Source organism: Schistocerca cancellata, chromosome 6, assembly GCF_023864275.1.
Source record: "Schistocerca cancellata isolate TAMUIC-IGC-003103 chromosome 6, iqSchCanc2.1, whole genome shotgun sequence".
NCBI lineage: Eukaryota > Metazoa > Arthropoda > Insecta > Orthoptera > Acrididae > Schistocerca > Schistocerca cancellata.
In genome coordinates, this window is record NC_064631.1 from 291,005,192 (window position 1) to 291,026,732 (window position 21,541).

A 21,541-nucleotide genomic window follows, 5' to 3' on the forward strand; every position below is an offset into this window, starting at 1 on the left:
TGAAAATGATGTTGCTTGTTGTTGTTAACATCTTCAGTCCAAAGACTGGTTTATTGCAGCTCTCCACACTACTATATCCTTTGCAAGCCTCATCATCTTTTCATAACTACTGCAACCTACACCTAATTGAACATTACCAAACTTATTCCTCGATGCCTCTTGATGTGTCCTATCAACTGACCCCTTCTTTTACATCTACATCTACATCTACATCTATACTCCGCGAGCCACCTTACGGTGTGTGGCGGAGGGTACTTATTGTACCACTATCTGATCCCCCCTTCCCTGTTCCATTCACGAATTGTGCGTGGGAAGAACGACTGCTTGTAAGTCTCCGTATTTGCTCTAATTTCTCGGATCTTTTCGTTGTGATCATTACGCGAGATATATGTGGGCGGTAGTAATATGTTGCCCATCTCTTCCCGGAATGTGCTCTCTCGTAATTTCGATAATAAACCTCTCCGTATTGCGTAACGCCTTTCTTGAAGTGTCCGCCACTGGAGCTTGTTCAGCATCTCCGTAACGCTCTCGCGCTGACTAAATGTCCCCATGACGAATCGCGCTGCTTTTCGCTGGATCATGTCTATCTCTTCTATTAATCCAACCTGGTAAGGGTCCCATACTGATGAGCAATACTCAAGAATCGGACGAACAAGCGTTTTGTAAGCTACTTCTTTCGTCGATGAGTCACATTTTCTTAGAATTCTTCCTATGAATCTCAACCTGGCGCCTGCTTTTCCCACTATTTGTTTTATGTGATCATTCCACTTCAGATCGCTCCGGATAGTAACTCCTAAGTATTTTACGGTCGTTACCGCTTCCAATGATTTACCACCTATGGCATAATCGTACTGGAATGGATTTCTGCCCCTATGTATGCGCATTATATTACATTTATCTACGTTTAGGGAAAGCTGCCAGCTGTCGCACCATGCATTAATCCTCTGCAGGTCTTCCTGGAGTACGTACGAGTCTTCTGATGTTGCTACTTTCTTGTAGACAACCGTGTCATCTGCAAATAGCCTCACGGAGCTACCGATGTTGTCAACTAAGTCATTTATGTATATTGTAAACAATAAAGGTCCTATCACGCTTCCTTGCGGTACTCCCGAAATTACCTCTACATCTGCAGATTTTGAACCGTTAAGAATGACATGTTGTGTACTTTCTTCTAGGAAATCCTGAATCCAATCACAAACCTGGTCCGATATTCCGTAAGCTCGTATTTTTTTCATTAAACGTAAGTGCGGAACCGTATCAAATGCCTTCCTGAAGTCCAGGAATACGGCATCAATCTGCTCGCCAGTGTCTACGGCACTGTGAATTTCTTGGGCAAATAGGGCGAGCTGAGTTTCACATGATCTCTGTTTGCGGAATCCATGTTGGTTATGATGAAGGAGATTTGTATTATCTAAGAACGTCATAATACGAGAACACAAAACATGTTCCATTATTCTACAACAGATTGACGTAAGCGAAATAGGCCTATAATTATTCGCATCTGATTTATGACCCTTCTTGAAAATGGGAACGACCTGCGCTTTCTTCCAGTCGCTAGGTACTTTACGTTCTTCCAGCGATCTACGATAAATTGCTGATAGAAAGGGGGCAAGTTCTTTAGCATAATCACTGTAGAATCTTAAGGGTATCTCGTCTGGTCCGGATGCTTTTCCGCTACTAAGTGATAGCAGTTGTTTTTCAATTCCGATATCGTTTATTTCAATATTTTCCATTTTGGCGTCCGTGCGACGGCTGAAGTCAGGGACCGTGTTACAATTTTCCGCAGTGAAACAGTTTCGGAACACTGAATTCAGTATTTCTGCCTTTCTTCGGTCGTCCTCTGTTTCGGTGCCATCGTGGTCAACGAGTGACTGAATAGGGGATTTAGATCCGCTTACCGATTTTACATATGACCAAAACTTTTTAGGGTTCTTGTTTAGATTGTTTGCCAATGTTTTATGTTCGAATTCGTTGAATGCTTCTCTCATTGCTCTCTTTACGCTCTTTTTCGCTTCGTTCAGCTTTTCCTTATCAGCTATGATTCGACTACTCTTAAACCTATGATGAAGCTTTCTTTGTTTCCGTAGTACCTTTCGTACATGATTGTTATACCACGGTGGATCTTTCCCCTCGCTTTGGACCTTAGTCGGTACGAACTTATCTAAGGCGTACTGGACGATGTTTCTGAATTTTTTCCATTTTTGTTCCACATCCTCTTCCTCAGAAATGAACGTTTGATGGTGGTCACTCAGATATTCTGCGATTTGTGCCCTATCACTCTTGTTAAGCAATTAAATTCTGCTATAAATTTCTTCTTTTCCCAATTCGATCAGTACCTCCACATTATTTATTCAATCTACCCATCTAATCTTTAGCATTCCACTGCAGAACAACATACCGAAACCTCTATTTACTTCTTGTGTGAACAGTGTATTGTCCACATATCACTTCCATACAAGGCTAAACTCCCGACAAATACCTACAGGAATGTCTTCCTAATACTTAAAATTATATTACATTTTAATAAATTCCCTTTTTTCAGAAATGCTTTTCTTGCTATAGGCAGTCTGCATTGTACATCCTCTCTACTTCAGTCATCATCAATTACTTAAGAATGCAGTATCTCATGGGGTAACATTGAATAAAATGTTACCAGCCTTCCACCCATGTCAAGTGGTTAAAATGCCACAAGCTTTTGACTGACCATTCTTTGACCATGGTCAAGTAGAACAACTGCTAATGGGCTGCTAGTACACCATTATATACTCTACCTGCCAGATGTGACATTACTGGGGCTCACATTGTTACCATACACAGGCAGGCTGATTCCACGTACAATGCGCCTGTTTCAGCCTCATGATCACTGGATCCCACACCAAGCTGAGCTGCATACCACTGTCTCTGTTAAGGGCATTCATAATGATTTTTATTGTGATGGCTTCTTTAATTACACAGTCCCAGAAGTTTAAAAAACTGTTTCCACCAATGACAAAAATTTATTATGTTTGACAGACACTATTTTGAAAGAAATGAAGCTTTGAAATTTTTTCATCAAATACACATTTTTATTTGTAAAACATGTCTTGTTATTTTTGGGTCCACTCATATGCCCCCAGTTATTCAGCAGGAAAATCTCAGCTGCATTGTGTGCCCCATTTGAATGCCTGGCTAGTAGCAGGGAACCCCAGCACTAGTAGATCTGTGCAGTTCCTGAGCACTGAAGCAGAAACACTGCATGAGGTGCTGCAAATACTGGGTGTGTGCTGGTCAGCACTGCACAGGGCCTTGCTACAAACACACCCAGTACAGTCACCCTCAAAAGACAGTTACAGTTAAGATAACAGACACGCAGCCCACCCAGCTAGAAAGGAAGCATCAGCCCACGCACCACATTTGAAAACAAAAATAAATATTCAGTGTATCTGTTGACAGATCACAAAAGAGCAAAATTAAATGTAGGAAATTCTGGTAGAATATAAATAATTTTGGATTAAAGGAGGCCACTGACCGAAGAGCAGAAGCACTGTGAGGTTGACAAGCATATACAAAAAAGAAAGAAAACTTGCTACCTTCGTTCCCCTACATGGTGCCGGCTGTATTAACAGTGCCAATACTGCATTTTGTTGCACCCCTCCCTCCCCCATCCATCCCAACTGAACCTTTTTTTCCCATTTATTTCTTTATTTTCAAGTTTTGTTCCGAGAGTGTGAAACACAATATTCTTATGCACCAACTGATATTCTATTGTTATCAAGACTATTTATTTATTTATTGTTCTGTGGGACCAAATTAAGGAGAAGTCTCCATGGTCATGGAACGAGTCAATACATGAAATTATAACACGACAGTAGAAACAGATAAAATGAAATATAAAAAAACATATTCAGGTGACAAGTCGTAAGTTTAAATAAAGAAAACCAACAATGTAACACTGGAATTTGCTTAATTTTTTAGCTCTTCCAGGAGCTCCTCGACAGAATAGAAGGAGTGAGCCATGAGGAAACTCTTCAGTTTAGACTTAAAACAGTTCGGGCTACTGCTAAGATTTTTGAGTTCTTGTGGTAGCTTATTGAAAATGGATGCAGCAGAATACTGCACTCCTTTCTGCACAAGAGTCAAGGAAGTGCATTCCACATGCAAATTTGATTTCTGCCTAGTATTAACTGAGTGAAAGCTGCTAACTCTTGGGAATAGGCTAATATTGCTAACAACAAATGACATTAAAGAAAATATATACTGTGAGGGGAATGTCAGAATTCCCAGGCTATTGAATAGGGGACGACAAGAGGTTCTCGAACTTACACCACATATAGCTCGAACAGCCCGTTTTTGAGCCAAAAATACCCTTTTTGAATCAGAAGAATTACCCCAAAAAATAATACCATATGTCATAAGAGAATGAAAATATGCAAAGTAGACTGCTTTTCGTGCTGAACTGTCACTTATTTCAGATACTGTTCTAATGGTAAATAAAGCAGCATTAAATTCTGAACAAGATCCTGGACATGGGCTTTCCACAACAGCTTACTATCTATCCAAACGACTAGGAACTTGAACTGTTCCATCTCACTTATAATATGCCCATTCTGTCTGATCAAAATATCGGTTCTTGTTGAATTGTGAGTTAGAAACTGTAAAAACTGAGTCTTACTGTGATTTAGCATCAAATTATTTTACACAAGCCATGAACTTATTTCATGAACTACATTATTTGATACTGTTTCAATATTACACACAAGATCCTTCACTACCAAGCTGGTGTCATCAGCAAACAGAAATATTTCTGAATCACCTGTAATACTAGAAGGCATATCATTTATGTAAATAAGAAACATCAGTGGCCCCAGCATCGACCCTTGGGGAACACCCCACTTAACAGTGCCCCATTGGGACTGAACATCACTACCACTCTCAATATTGTGGAGAATTACCTTCTGCTTTCTGTTCTTAAAGTAAGAGGCGAACCAATTGTAAGCTACTCCCCTTACTCCATAATGGTCCAACTTCTGCAGTAATATTTTGTGGTCAACACAGTCAAAAGCCTTCGTTAAATAAAAGAAAACACCTTGTGTTTGCAACCTTTTATTTAATCCATCCAAAAACCTCACAGAGAAAAGAGAATATAGCATTTTCAGTTGTTAAACCATTTCTAAAACCAAACTGTACATTTGACAGCAAATTATGTGAATTTAAATGCTCCAGTAACCTTGTATATACAACCTTCTCGATAACTTTAGCAAACACCGATGGCATAGAAATAGGTCTAAAATTGTCAACATTATCCCTGTCTCCCTTTTTATAGAGTGGCTTCACTACCGAGTACTTTAATCGGTCAGGAAACTGGCCACTCCTAAAGGAAAAGTTACAGATATGGCTAAGTACTGGGCTAACATACATAGAGCAATACTTCAGTATACTGCTAGATACCCTGTCATATCCATGAGAGTTCTTGGTCTTTAGTGATTTAATTATCAACTCAATCTCCCTCTTGTCAGTATCATGGAGGAGCATTTCAGGGAACAGTCTCTGAACACTTTTTTCTAAGAGTGCTACATGATTCCCTGTTGGGACTAGGTTTCTATTTAGTTCACCTGCTATATTGAAAAAGTGATTATTAAATACTGTACATATATGCGACTTATCAGTAACACGGACATTCCCACTACGCACTGATTCTATATGCTCAACCTGTCTCTGCAGACCAGCCACTTCCTTTATGACTGACCACATGGTTTTAATTTTATCCTGAGACTTAGCTATTCTACCTGCATACCACATATATCAATCAAGAGAAAGCAGAGATGTTTCAATTTATGCTTTAATTTGATATTTATTTTTTCAACATGAAAGAACAAATTACACTATTTCTGCACAAAAGTAACTTTTTAAAGGCAAAGTAGCTAAGCTATTAAGAGATGGACTTTTTGACACTTCATTTACACAACCAGAAGCAGCTGTTCACGAAATATTTCAGCTTTACTTCAAATCATAAATTAGGTTTCTCTTAATTAAATTTATTAATTTCAAGCTATTCAACATTTTTCCACAAAACTAAATCACATGCTGGTCAGTTTAATGCCTTGATTATTCATTTCCTAGTCTTTGTTTAGCTATGAAAACAAACACACAAAAACCTATTGTGCTAATTTTCCCTCAAATCACTAAATAAGTTTCTCTTAATTACCTTGGTTGTCTATTGATCCCTGGTCAACACACTGCAGAGAGAACAAAGCAAACAAAAATTGCCAGTCATTCTTCTCAGGCCATTTGACAACTGGCTCCAAAATCAGAATATACCAACTTAACATAGAAGGCATAAGCTGCAGCAAATGTGACTACCTTAGCAAGCTGCCATGCAACTTAAACTTGACATTGCACAAACCACAAAACATACACAGCTGACAGATACCAAATCCTATCACAAGGGTACATACCAGGGCAAAATCTGTACTACAGAATTACACCATCCAAAATATAGAATTGATAATTACACTAGAATAGACATCGATAACATACTTATTGTTGTGACTCGCCGATCTTTCAAAGTACCGCCGCTCAGTTGCGTGAGTCCTCTACATGCGGCGCTGTCTGCCAGCCATGCAGCAGCAGCGCCACCTACGCGGCCAGCCAGCCAGTGGCCGCTAGACTCGGACTCAGTTATGATTTGACTGTTAAAGTGACACACGTCTTACTCTGTTTACTTGATCTGTGACTTTCATGTATTGTGTCGTCCTTGAAATATATTTGTTCAGCTTGAAGTTATAACAATTGGCGATGAGGTAGTGAATTTTTCTTTTTCATCGTTGACCCACATGTTTCCATGGCTACTTTAGAGCAACTATTGCAAGGTCTCATAGAACAGCAAATGCTTCTCACAAATGTCATTCGTGATTTCGTTGTGGCATCAAATGTGGGGCGTTTCTCGTCGTCGTCTCTACCTCCTTTTCCTCCTTACGATGAGAGGGCAGAAGATTGGCCTGATTATGAAAAATGTCTTCGACAGCACTTCTTGGCATTTCATGTCATGGACGACCAAACATTTAAGTCTCTGTTCCTTCCATGGATTTCACCTCAAATGTATCGGTTGTTGTTGCAATTGGCTCCTTTGAAAGATCCTGCATCTTTTTCCTTTGCTGAAATGTGCTCACTTCTGTCCGTCTATTTTCAAAAGCATACGCATGTGGTAGCCTCTCGTGTTGCCTTTTATCGTTGTCAAAAACAACCGAATCAATCCTATCGCGCTTGGGCTGCTGAACTCCACGGCCTCAGTAGAAAGTGTCAATTTGTTACTGAAGTTCACAAAGAATCCTATGCCAATTCCATGGTACGAGATGCTATTATCCGATCGGCACCTGACAAAGAAGTTAGGCAACGTGCCCTTCAGTTGGCAAATCCAACTCTAGATGAAGTCCCATCCATCACTCAGTCTTTTGAAATTTCTCGCACCGCTGGAGCGCAAATAGAGGCATGGGGTGACATCAGGGAGCACTGTTGACGAAGCGTGTGGCTTCTCGCCGCTGGCTGACGTGGCCGCGGTATGCTCCCAAGTGCAGCCTCAGCCTAACTGTAAACAAACCTCTAAGAAACTGCAGCAAAACCCATGGCAACTTCCTTCATGTCCGCGGTGTTTTTCAAAACATTCACGAGAAGATCGTCCATAGCGTTGGGCCGTGTGTCACAAATGCAAAAAGAAAAGGGTCATGTGTCATCCGTTTGCAAATCCAACCGCATACATGATGTTCATGACCATGGCGCTGATTCTGATTCTGTGTTGTCTGTCAATTGTACTTCTTCCTTTTCAGGGAAGTTATTACTCACTGTCCAAATACTTGGTCAAGATGTTCGCATTGCAGATGGATACTGGATCTGCTGCCACTATCATCAATTCTCAGATGTATCTTCAGTTGGGTTCTCCAATCCTGTCACCTGTCACTAGGCAATTATGGACTTACAGTAAACAGAGGATTTCTCTCTTGGGACAATCTGATGCTGAGGTATCTTACAAATCTGTCATTCGCACTGTTCCCATATTTGTGGTCAACCATAGTAATGTGGAGAATCTTTTTGGTTTCGATGCCTTTTGCGTTTTTGGGTTCTCCATAGATGACTCTGTCAATATCGTCTCTGATGCTATTCCTTATGCTCGATTGGATTCTGTTGACGACATTTTCGTCCCTTTTTTCTCCTGGGTTAGGACGTGCAAACAACTTTGAAGCTCATATCACGCTCAAACCCACTGCTCGGCCTAAGTTTTTTCGGGCTCAGCCCATTCCTGTGGTCCTTCGTGATCGGGTCAAACGGGAGCTGGATCGTCTCACTGCTTCAGGGGTCTTGCTTCCTGTCACTTCCAGTGAGTGGTCCTCTCCTGTCGTTGTCATTGCTAAGCCAAATGGTGATATTCATCTCTGTGGCGATTTCAAAGCCACTGTAAATGCTCAATGCCTTATCGACACTTACCCTATGCCTCGACCTGAATAATTGTTCACTAAACTTGCTGGAGGCCAGTATTTTTCTAAACTTGACCTGTCAGAAGCTTATCATCAACTTCCTCTCGACACTGCTTCCCTGCAGTTTCTGGCCCTTGGCACGCCTTTTGGCGTCTATCAATACCAACAATTGCCATTCGGGGTTGCCAGCGCCCCTGCTCTCTTTCAGTAATTCTTGGAACAATTATTGCTCACTGTCCCTGGGTGTATAAATTACATGGACGACATTGTTGTCACTGGCTCCACCACTGAAGAACATCTTCAAAATCACTGCACACTTTTTCATGTCTTACAGACTGCCAGTCTTAAGTGTAATCTTCAGAAATAAAAATTTTTTCAGGCATCTATCATGTACTTGGGGCTTCAACTCTCTCGGGATGGTATTCGTCCGCTTCAGCAAACGGTCGCTGCGATCGATGCCCTTCCTCGCCCTACATCTGTTAAGGAACTGCAGGCCTTCTTGGGGAAAATAGCATACTATCACAAGTTTTTACCATCTGCTGCTTCAGTGGCTCAGCCGTTGCATCACCTGTTGCATAAACATGTGCCTTTTCACTGGTCCGCGTCATGCGATGCGGCTTTCCAGAAATTGAAGACTATGCTGAAACAGGCCCCGTGCCTGGCTACTTATCGACCTGGCCAACATCTTGTTTTTGCCACGGATGCCTCTCAATACGGGGTTGGTGCAGTCCTTGCGCACCGTTTTTCTGACGGTTCTGAACAACCCATTGCTTATGCCTCCAAAATGCTGACAGATGCCCAACAAAGGTATTCTCAAATTGAAAAAGAAGCTTTGGCCATTATTTATGCTCTTCATAAGTTTGGTGTTTTGCCCTATGGATCCAAATTTCATCTTGTTACGGATCACAAACCACTTGTTTCCTTGTTTCATCCATCAACGTCACTTCCCGACAAGGCTGGACACCGCCTACAGCGTTGGGCTCTTTCAATTATGAGATTCATTTCTGGCCGACGGCTCAACATGCGAATGCTGATGCACTGTCTCGCCTTCCCATGGTCCTGATCTGGCATTTGATAGGGACAAACTTTTGTGTTTCCACCTGAATGTTGCCGAGCAGCTGGTTGTGGATGGGTTCCCCATCACCGGCCCGCCTGGTGGCTGCTACGGGTTCTGACCCTACCCTCTACCAGGTTTTACGCTGTATTCAGAAGGGTTGGCCAGATCATCCGTCCACTAAGACTTCTGATCCATTGCGGAACTACTATGCTTTGCGTTATCGCCTCACGGCTAGGGATGGTGTTATCCTCCTTTCCACCGAAAATGCTTCGCCGCGTGTTGTGGTACCTGCGTCTTTGTGTGCTTCGGTCTTGCACCTCCTTCACCAGGGGCACTGGGGTGTGTCTCACACAAAATCTCTGGCGCACCATCATATGTACTGGCCCGGCATCGACTCTGAAATCACACACATGGTCGCTGCCTGCGACCCTTGTGCGTCACAGGCCGCTGCCCCGAAGTCGTCTTTGTCACTGTGGTCTTCACTTGAGAAGCCCTGGGAGCGTATTCATGCTGACTTCGTGGAAACATTTTTAGGTACTTATTGGCTTCTCATTATTGATGCCTACTCTAACTTTCCTTTCATTGTCCATTGCACGTCGCCTACCACCGTGGCAACCACCAATGCTCTAGCTCGCATTTTCTCTTTGGAAGGCCTTCCCTCTACTCTTGTTACTGATAATAGTCCGCAATTTGCCTCTTCCGATTTTGGGGATTTTTGTGCCTGTCACGGCATCATGCATGTCACGGCCCCTCCGTTCCATCCACAGTCAAACGGTGAGGCTGAACGTCTGGTCCGCACATTTAAGGCTCAGATGAGGAAACTCCTGACTTCTTCTGCTGCTGCTGATGCGCTTCTCCAATTTCTGGCTTCTTACCATTTCACCCCTATGGGCGACCACAGCCCGGCTGAGCTCTTACATGGCCGACAGCCCCGCATGCTACTTCAGCTTCTGCGGCCTTCCACCTCATGGCCGCGGGTGCCTTCGCTTGGCCGGTTCACCGCCGACGACCTTGTATGGGTATGGGATATGCCAGGCGGCCAAAATGGAGTCCTGACCGCATCTTACGACACTGTGGCCAATGCCTGTATGAAATCCAGACGGACACAGGTGTTGCAGTGTGTCATTCAGACCAGCTTCGGCCTCGTGTGCCGTCAACGCCCGTTCCAGATGCTGCAACACCACCTTCGGCTCTACCTGATGCTCGGGATACTGGAATCTCTCATTACTCACAACGCAGTCCTCTCACCATCATATCGGTGCCAGCACAAGAACTGACGCCATCAGGAGACGTGCCCATGCAGGAACCAGATGACCATCATCTGTCGGAGCAACTCTACTCACCTCCTTCTCCTACAGACACGGACACATGGCCCATGTCTCCTGTTATAACAACCGGACTTGCCACAACAGGCAGATTGGTGCATGGGGCCCCAGCAGATTTGACCCCCACGTCTCCTGTCATCTCGACCCGTTATCATCAGGGACACTTCCGTCCGTACGGGAAGCCTCCTCCTCGAGACTTTACAGCCAGTCAAACAACACCTATGGACATTAGCAATCTACAGGCCGCCTCCATCAAGACCTGTGCAAAAACTTCAAACGGGGGAAAAGTGTTGCGACTCGCCGATCTCTCAAAGTGCCGCCACGCAGTTACGTGCATCCTCTACATGCGGCGCAGTCTGCCAGCCATGCAGCAGCAGCGCCACCTACGTGGCCAGCCAGCCAGCCAGCCAGCCAGCGGCCACTAGACTCTGACTCAGTTATGATTTGACTGTTAAAGTGACACATGTCTTACTCTGTTTACTTGATCTGTGACTTTCATGTATTGCGTAGTCCTTGAAATATATTTGTTCAACTTGAAGTTATAACACTTATCTTCCTTACAAGATTTTTCGTATTTACTGTACAAGTCAAAGAAACAACAATTGTCAATATTCATAAATCTCTAAACACACAATGGTTCATTTGTGTACTCCCTATTTTCAACCATCCTTGCACATATACAGGACATTGTAACTTGCACCACCAACTCTGTGGACACAACAACAATAATACGCAAGGTGTAACCTTAGCAGACTGGGCAGAGAGAAATAAACTTCAACTTCTTTTTGACACTAAGCAGAGAGCTCCTTTGAATCTAGAAGGTGGAGGAGAGCATATAATCCTGACTTGACTGTTTTAACCACAGGCCCACAACTAAGACAGACCATTACAGCACTAGGCAACAACTTTCTAAAATCTGAGCATCAACAAATCGCTATCACACTAGGCATGACAACTCCCCATCAATTGCTCCCTTGCTCTACCTAGATGGAATTTTAGAAAGGCTAATCAGAACAAATTCAAAACAACCTCAGATGAACTTCATCAAAAATGGAGAGCTATCAAAGCTTTTGCCACCTTAGTAATTAGTTCTGCCAAAAACCCTACCCACCAAGAAGTAACAAAATCTTATATTTTTTATTGGAATAAATAGTGCCAAAAACTGTATGATTATTATGAATGCACAAGAGACCATGAACAACTGCTAGAGCCCTTAATAATGCCAAGAACAGTTAGATGGAAAATAACTTTAAATACAGCAGTCAAACAGCAGGAAGTTCACAGCACAAACTACAAACTGGATAAAAAGCTCACCATTTCCTCTGACTCTCCTGCCCAGAAGTCATAGCCAAAAGAATGAATCATTTATCAAATACCTTAACTGATAAGACACAAAAGTAAGAAGTGAGGCACGCAACAGGGGACATATTTTGTAAAAGCCACCAACAGGTCTTTCTGTTATGGACCTTATCACAATGGGAGACCCCAGTGCAGCAATCAACTTATGAAAATTCAGAAAAGCTACAGGTTTAGAATTGCTATCCCAAAGCCTGGGAAAACTTTGCTTTGCAAGAAAGTTACAGACCAATTGCACTTCAAGATCCTTAAAATAATACTTTGTGTGCGTACAACAGCCTCTGTAAATAATGGCATACCAATAGAGCAAGCTGGTTTTATGTTGATAAGAAGCTTTTGTGATCAGGTTGTCTCAATCAAAATCTACATATAGAGAGGATTCCAACAATGACTCCAAGCACCCACTGTTTTTGTAGATTTAAGTTCAGCCTATGATATAGGTTGAAAATAAGTGCTACTACTCAGGGTGTACCAACTTACTTCTTGCAAATACTTTCTTAATCTATTCAATGAGATGTTCAGTGACAAGACTTTTCCAAGTACACCTCAGTGAGAAGTGAAGTATTTTACACAGTTTACGAAATGGTCTACCACAAAGATCTATGCTAGCTCCTCTAATGTTTAATATACACTATTCAGACATAGTGCTAATAACATCTCAGGAATTCAAGTATGAAGATGATATTGCCATCAGTACTTAAAGTTTGAGCTTTCCCGAAACTGAGGATGTACTGACATAAGGCTTTGGGGCATAATTAGCACATATTTTTAAAAAATGGGGCTTCACCAAAATCCAAACAAAACTGAAGTCACATTGTTCCATCTTAACAGAGCTATTGTTATTCACTATGATGGAGTCATATTGAAACATAATGCACATCCTAGATACCTCAGTATCACATCTTCAAATAATGGCTGGAAAAATAATTAGCAAAAAATCAAAACTACAATAACAGGATTCAGACAGTTGCCAATATACCATGGGGTGCTACCATCAAAACTTTAAGAATTGGCACAATAGCCCTTTTACACTCAACCACAGAATACTATGCTACTGTCTGGATTAATAGCTGCCATACCAACCTTGCCGACAAGTAGCTATAAACCAGGCAATGTGAACCGTAATTGGAACAACTCCTCTCCAGTGGCTACAATTACTGAACATTGTCACACCTCCAAAAACTATAGACTAGAAGCCCACAAATCACAGTTGGAAAAATGTAATGCCAACCCATCTCTTCCCATTCATTTCAATGTAAATTTCATTAACTGGCAGAAACTGACACTGAAATCACCAACCGATTCAACAACTTCAACTTAAATGATCATTGGACATCACTTTGGCAAGATCAGAATGACATGAAATCCCACCTCATGACACATCCAACTTTGAAGGCACTTTGGAACATCAACAAGATTCACACAAGAAGAGTCCTGATTCAATATAATGCCCCCAATGCAAACAATTGCCCAATTGGCCCTGGTTTGCCCCCAGTACATCCTTCAGATGTGCGGTTCAAGGCATCCTTGGCCTCACCACCAAACCACTGGAATGTCTGGCCCACAGTGATCTGTGTTTGTGATAAAAATAAAAAAAAAAATATTGCAATGACCAAAATAGATATCTATCATTTATCAAACAATGGAAAATCCAGTATGGAATGTAACAGTACCAAAGAAGGAAAGTTGCTACTCACCATGTTGAGGAGATGCTGAGTCGCAATAGGCACAACAAAAAGATTCACACAATTATAGCTTTTGGCCTTTGTCAGCAGTACACACACACACACACACACACACACACACACACACACATACTAGGATTAAAATCCATCATGTAATTTTTAGGGAGTCTTGTTTCCTGTCTGCTCAAACAACTGACCTACGAAATAAACATTCAGTTGTAAAAAACAAAATCTTTATCTACATAAGAAACATAATTCTATTTGTATTTGTTTGGAACTGTGTAATATGAGTTTTTATTAGACTAAGAGTAAAGGTGTTTGCTGTGAACAAGTTGTAATCCTGCTACACTATCCTCCTAGTTGTGTCTGGTATGGATATGCCTGAGCCCTCCATAATATACTTGTGCCATACACAACTCAATAATTTTTTAGGAGTTCTCCAATGACATTCTTCAATCACTGAGTATCAATAGACAGCTAATCAAAAACTTTAACACTGTATGTCCATCATTTCCTATATGTGGTGAGTTGTTAGCTTTATAAATTGAATTTTGTATATTACACTTAGGATTTCCATGGCCATATTAGAAATGTTTCTGTATTTTATGTAATTATCCCAGTTTTAAGAGTACAATTTCAATTTACATTTATGTGAGTATATAGCTTTAGTTATTCTTTTTCTTTATATTAGCAACCACACAGAACATTACATTTTGACAGTATTAGCACTATTAGCATTAATAGTCAGCAATAATCTTTCCAATGATCTGTCTTACCTGGAAACATCCGCATAAATCCTGTAGCACCACCAAATAGTTGCCAAGATATAGTAGGATCACTCTTAAGATTCTGAATGAATACTTCATCCAGCCCCTCTGACCACTTAATTCCATCATAAACATCCCCTCCTACAACAGAAGATACTTGCACTTCAGTGTTTCTACATTTATTTAATGTAAATACAAGTTCACGGCTACTATTCGTCTATCATTGTATAAACACAAGGTTTTTTGTATATAATTACATGGCTATTTCTCAAATCAAGGTACTGAAACATATATGGACTATTAAAATGAAAGCTGTCCTACTTTAATGGCACTTATGAGCTCCTAGAAGATGCGTACAGCAATGGTAACATCTGCAGTGAGAAATAACCCTGAACCCACTGACAATGAAGGGCAGTGACTTTATACTATTTCCATGTAAATATTGTGTATCAGTGTTCAGATCAATGCCTTGACCGTCAGTTATACACTTTCTAACTGTTTTGCCTCAACATGAAGAAGCATTATGTCACTGTGTGTCTCTTTTCAAGTAGTCTTAAATCCTATGAAGAAAGAAACTCATTCCATTTAAAATACTTACGTTGCATTGATTTCCTAGCAAATATTAACAAGAAAACATTACCCACTAGACCTCATATTTTAAGGAGAAGATAACATCCCCAGTAGTTGAACCCAGATGAAAATTTGGGACATAATTCTCACAGTATCCAGTTATTACCCTCTGAACGTACAGCTTTTAAACTTTTGTGTTTGTTACTAGCTCTGCCCCATCTCAACTGTCTTATGTTCAACCATGAAGTATTGTACACTAGACTAACCAACCAGAGTCCCCCTTTCCCCAGGTGTTGAAAGCGAGGGAGGAGGGGGGTTAAGGGGTTTACATCTGCCCAGCGTGTTTTGAAATCTTACTTAAGAACATGTTATTTAGCCAAAAAAATAGGTGCATTTGAAGGATGTTGCTACACTGCTCAAAGGAGATGTTGTGCCAAGCTGTTAAACCTGTGGACAAAAAACCCTTGAATACACAAAAGCCGTATACATCCAGCAGTTGTCAATATCCTGATCCAGATGGTGATACCAGCAATGAAGAAGTGAGTGACAAACAAACAGGGCAAGTGAAGTTTAAAACCTAAACATGCAGAAGGTCATAACTGTGCACTATCAGAATTCTGGCCCAAATTTTCAAATGGGATCGACTGCTGGGGTTGCAAGAGAGATCAATTGCTGGGGTTGGTTTCTTGCAAGTGTGCTTTTTCCTCCTTAAAATATAAGGTCAAGTTGGTGATGTTTCCATGTAAGTTGAGATTATTAAGGTCACTACAAAATATTCAGCAATATGATTCCATTTAGGGGTAAAGCTGCAGCCCAATGATAACATTATAATAATACACTCCTGGAAATTGAAATAAGAACACCGTGAATTCATTGTCCCAGGAAGGGGAAACTTTATTGACACATTCCTGGGGTCAGATACATCACATGATCACACTGACAGAACCACAGGCACATAGACACAGGCAACAGAGCATGCACAATGTCGGCACTAGTACAGTGTATATCCACCTTTCGCAGCAATGCAGGCTGCTATTCTCCCATGGAGACGATCGTAGAGATGCTGGATGTAGTCCTGTGGAACGGCTTGCCATGCCATTTCCACCTGGCGCCTCAGTTGGACCAGCGTTCGTGCTGGACGTGCAGACCGCATGAGACGACGCTTCATCCAGTCCCAAACATGCTCAATGGGGGACAGACCCAGAGATCTTGCTGGCCAGGGTAGTTGACTTACACCTTCTAGAGCATGTTGGGTGGCACGGGATACATGCAGACGTGCATTGTACTGTTGGAACAGCAAGTTCCCTTGCCGGTATAGGAATGGTAGAACGATGGGTTCGATGACGGTTTGGATGTACCGTGCACTATTCAGTGTCCCCTCGACGATCACCAGTGGTGTACGGCCAGTGTAGGAGATCACTCCCCACACCATGATGCCGGGTGTTGGCCCTGTGTGCCTCGGTCGTATGCAGTCCTGATTGTGGCGCTCACCTGCACGGCGCCAAACATGCATATGACCATCATTGGCACCAAGGCAGAAGCGACTCTCATCGCTGAAGACGACACGTCTCCATTCGTCCCTCCATTCACGCCTGTCGCGACACCACTGGAGGCGGGCTGCACGATGTTGGGGCGTGAGCGGAAGACGGCCTAACGGTGTGCGGGACCGTAGCCCAGCTTCATGGAGACGGTTGCGAATGGTCCTCGCCGATACCCAAGGGGCAACAATGTCCCTAATTTGCTGGGAAGTGGCGGTGCGGTCCCCTACGGCACTGCGTAGGATCCTACGGTCTTGGCGTGCATCCGTGCATCGCTGCGGTCCGGTCCCAGGTCGACGGGCACGTCCACCGTCCGCCGACCACTGGCAACAACATCGATGTACTGTGGAGACCTCACGCCCCACGTGTTGAGCAATTCGGCGGTACGTCCACCCGGCCTCCCGCATGCCCACTATACGCCCTCGCTCAAAGTCCGTCAACTGCACATGCGGTTCACGTCCACGCTGTCGCGGCATGCTAACAGTGTTAAAGACTGTGATGGAGCTCCGTATGCCACGGCAAACTGGCTGACACTGACGGCGGCGGTGCACAAATGCTGCGCAGCTAGCGCCATTCGATGGCCAACACCGCGGTTCCTGGTGTGTCCGCTGTGCCGTGCGTGTGATCATTGCTTGTACAGCCCTCTCGCAGTGTCCGGAGCAAGTATGGTGGGTCTGACACACCGGTGTCAATGTGTTCTTTTTTCCATTTCCAGGAGTGTATGAAGCTGCTTCTTAATTTTAGACTATTTGATATGAAGCATTGTGGCACTATTTAAGTCCTTTATGATTACTTAGGAGATACTGGAATAAAATTCTGGTAAGGTATCCTGCTTTAAATTTTTCTCATCATTTGTAAACTGACCTTAGGAAAATTGTAACTGAATCCCTCCTGTGTCTTTTTCTGAACAACACTTCTGCTAAACCTATGGTTCTCATTAATGACAGTTCACAAAATGCTTCACGTTGGAAATAATAAGATTAATTTCTGTGTGCTAGTAACTAACGTTTGTGTGCTAATTACATAGAACTTTTTCCGTCAAAACTGAACAGAAATTATATGTGCACAATGACTAATACAAGTCATAGACAATGCACTATTTATTTTTTGATATTTGCACATGTGTACAGGCTCTCTCTTGTGTTATCTGAAGTGTATTTTATTGTGTGTAACATGTCAAACATAATAAATGCTTGTAAAAATATGAGGACATGCAGAAAAGTAATGCCTCCAAATTTATGTGAAAACTCTTTAAACTGTTTAAATAAAACAAATGTTATTAACATTCTAGATATTTATTCTTCACATCTACATATTTGCAACTATCTGGTGCTAGAGAGCTCCTAACTGTGGCATATGACATGGCTCTGTGTATCACAACTGTGTTGGTGTATAAGAAACAGCATATTGTAATCGAGTTTCGAATTCAAAGGGTTCACCCACACTTTGAGCACACTCTCCTTCAGCATGACAATGCCAGACCACACACAAGTGCTGCGACATCTCCAGCAGTCTGATGCCTTGGGTTCACTATCATCGGTCATCCTCCACATGGTCCTGATTTGGCCCCATCAGATTTTCATCTGTTTCCAAAACTTAAAGAACGTCTTCAAGGATTTTACTTTGATAGTGACGAAGCAGTGCAAGCAGAGGTGAGGTTGTGACTCCATCAACATGTCAAAAAGTCTAAGGTGACGGTATTAACAAACTGATATCACAATAGGAGAACTGTGTTCATCGCCAGGGTGACTATGTTGAGGAATAAATATGTAGACATGAAGAATAAAGATGTAGAATGTGAATAATGTTTGTTTTATTCATGAAACTTTAAGAGTTTTCACACAAAAATTTTGGAGGCATTAATTTTCAGCATGCCCTCATAGCTGCAGACTGCAAACTTCCATCTTTCGTGAAGAGTGTGTTTACAACCTCCAAATAATCATTTCTCCTGTTTAATATCCATGGTGTGTTTGGTTGATCAAGTTTCAGCTACTAGTTGGAATTTCTTGTATGTTGTAACAATGAAGTTACACACCACTGAGAAATTCATTGACATCAGGAATTAGAATCTGAGGAACTTTGTGGTTTGAAATTTACTGCACAATTCAGAATCAGCATAGTATATCTGCATCTGTAAAACCAAATATAGTGCAACTTGGAGCAACTGCATAACAAATTGCAGCATGGAACCTGGAACTGAGTCAATGACATGTCTCCATTAGTTGCAAGTGGAATCATGAGATATGTCAATAAAAAATACACTGAATTGTTTAACAAGAAACGCAAGATGCTCATTCTGTCCAAATGAATTTTTTTTGTTTAACATGAATGAAGCTAGGGACTGCATTAGTAACATCCCTAAATATGCAAGTATAGCTTTATGTACAGAACTAAATGATTTGGCAGTTGATGAGCTACACAAACAAATCAAAAGATACAGTCCATCGTTTGTAGCTTCAATATTTGGTTTTTGATGAGCCAAAGAGCCAAATAGAATATGTATCATTTTACACACACAACTGCACAATTCAACTTTGAGGGATAAGTTCCTGGACACACTGTAAGATAGTTGTAAAAGTTGCTGACAGGCTTAACAGGTGTTATCAGAAAAGCAAATACCTGATAAAAATGGGTGTTTAAGTTGTAGGGTAAAATAAAACTTAGTGTCAGACACAGCTATCGTAATTTTTATGAAATTGTCAATCACGTATACAAAGGTGTTTCAGTGGGTAGCTGTGTTAGTAATGAAGCTGCCTTTCTTTTCAAAAAACAAATTAATCAGATTTCTTACTCTTCAACGTATTTCCCTTTAAGGAGATATATACTTTACCATCTCAGCCAATCATGCAACCATCTGGAAGGTAGAAATTATCAAGCTCCCTAAAGCACACCTCTGTCTTAACAATGAGCATCTGCTTTGTGCAGAATTTTACATGTAAGAAATTTCTTTGTTTTGGGTAAATAAGGGGGTGTGCAGTTTTGAAGTCATCATTCCAGATGAATGTGCTAGGTCATGTGTCATGGTGAAATAGCACTTTCTTCTTTGCCAAATGGTTCCATATTTCCTTCAATTTCTAGTCAAGACAGTCCAATATCTCATGTACATTGAAGACTTTTGGTTTTTCTAAGGAGTCTTTTGACATCCTTTGCATCCCAAATAACTGTTTATAGGCAATACGACTGTCTTCATCTTTTTTGAAACAGATTCACTGGAAGCAATACATAGTTATCATTTTTGCTTGGTTTCTGGAATATAAGAATAAATCTAATCTCATTGGTGGTGACACTTCAGAGCACAAAATCCTTTGGATCTCACATAAACTGCTACAAACATATTTTTTAAATGATTTAGTCAATAACCATATCTGATGGGTTTCCTATGGAATCCTCATCAAAACTCATTGAAATTGTTGTTACAATATTTCACTTTCATCACTACTTTTGAAAGATCACCATAAATGAAATCCAGTTTTTATTTTGTAACATCTACATCTACACCCATACTTTGCAAACCACTGTGAAGTACATAGCAGACAGTACTTCACATTTTAAGAGTGATTATTGTTTCTTCCTGTTCCATTCATGTATGGATCGTGGGAAGAATGACTATTTAAAATGCCTCTGTGCATGCTGTAATTAATCTAATCTTGTCCTCATGGTCCCTATAGGAAAGACAGATAGTGAGTGGTATAATATTCCTAGAGTCATTCTTCAAAGCCAGTTCTAGAATCTTTGTAAGTAGACATTCTTTGGAAAGTTTAAATCTATCATGTCTGCCAGTTAAGTTTCTTCAACATTTCTTTAGCACTCTCCCATGAATCGAACAAACCTATGACTGTTAATGCTGACCTCTGTACATATTCAATATCCTCTGTTAGTCCTATATGGTACTGGATCCATACACTTAAGCAACATTCTAGGATGGGCCACTCAGGTAAATTGTAAGCAATCTCCTTTGTAGATTGATTGATTTCTTGATGGATAACTAGGGAAATGCAAAGTCTTTCACCTGCTTTACCAATGACTGAGCCTATGTGATCATTTCATTTCATATCCTTACAAAGTGTTACAACCAGATGTTTGTACGAGTTTACTGATTCCAACTTTGATTCGTTGGTACTACAGTCATAGGATACTACATTTTTTTTAATTTTGTGAAGTGCACAATTTTATATTTTTGAACATTTGAAGCAAGTTTCCAGTCTTTGCGTGTCTTCTGAAATCTTACCAAAATCTTACTGAATATTTGTGCAGTTTTCTCCAGACAGTACTTCATGATAGACAACTGCACTATTTGCAAAAAGTCTGAGGTTACTATTAATATTGTCTGCAACTTCATTAACATACAACATGAACAGCAAATGTCCCAACCCACTTCCCTTGGGCACAACCGAGGTTACTTCTGTATTTGTCACTGACTCTCCAGCCAACATACAATGTTTCAAGAACCAGCTCCAAATGATTACTCTTACGAATATAGAACCACCTATGTATCATGCCCACAGGGATTATGAGGACAAGATTATTAATTACAGTATGCACAGAGGCATTTTAAACAGTTACTGGATCTTCGTATCCTCCCCACCAACAAATCCTGAATCTAGTCAAAAATGTTGCTTGATACCCCACACCATGTACTTTTGATTAAATTTCGCTTGATACCCCACACTATCTACTTTTGATTATAAGTGTGTAGATGCAATACCGAGTTCAATGCTTATTGGAAATTGTGAATACTCCATTGGTTGACTGCCCTGGTCCACAGCTTTCAGGATGCCATGTGAGAAAAGAGCAAG

The 21,541-nt window shown here is 41.3% G+C and overlaps 1 protein-coding gene across 3 annotated transcripts in view; it reads right to left on the reverse strand.

The window, feature by feature from the left end:
• LOC126190697 (voltage-dependent calcium channel subunit alpha-2/delta-3-like) overlaps window positions 1-21,541 on the reverse strand; it is a 398,470-nt gene that overhangs the window by 211,364 nt on the left and 165,565 nt on the right. For all 3 annotated transcript variants that reach the window (XM_049931163.1, XM_049931162.1, XM_049931161.1), the window contains exon 5: window positions 14,647-14,778. In XM_049931163.1, the coding sequence (XP_049787120.1) occupies window positions 14,647-14,778 (132 nt within the window). The remainder of the gene's footprint in view (window positions 1-14,646; window positions 14,779-21,541) is intronic.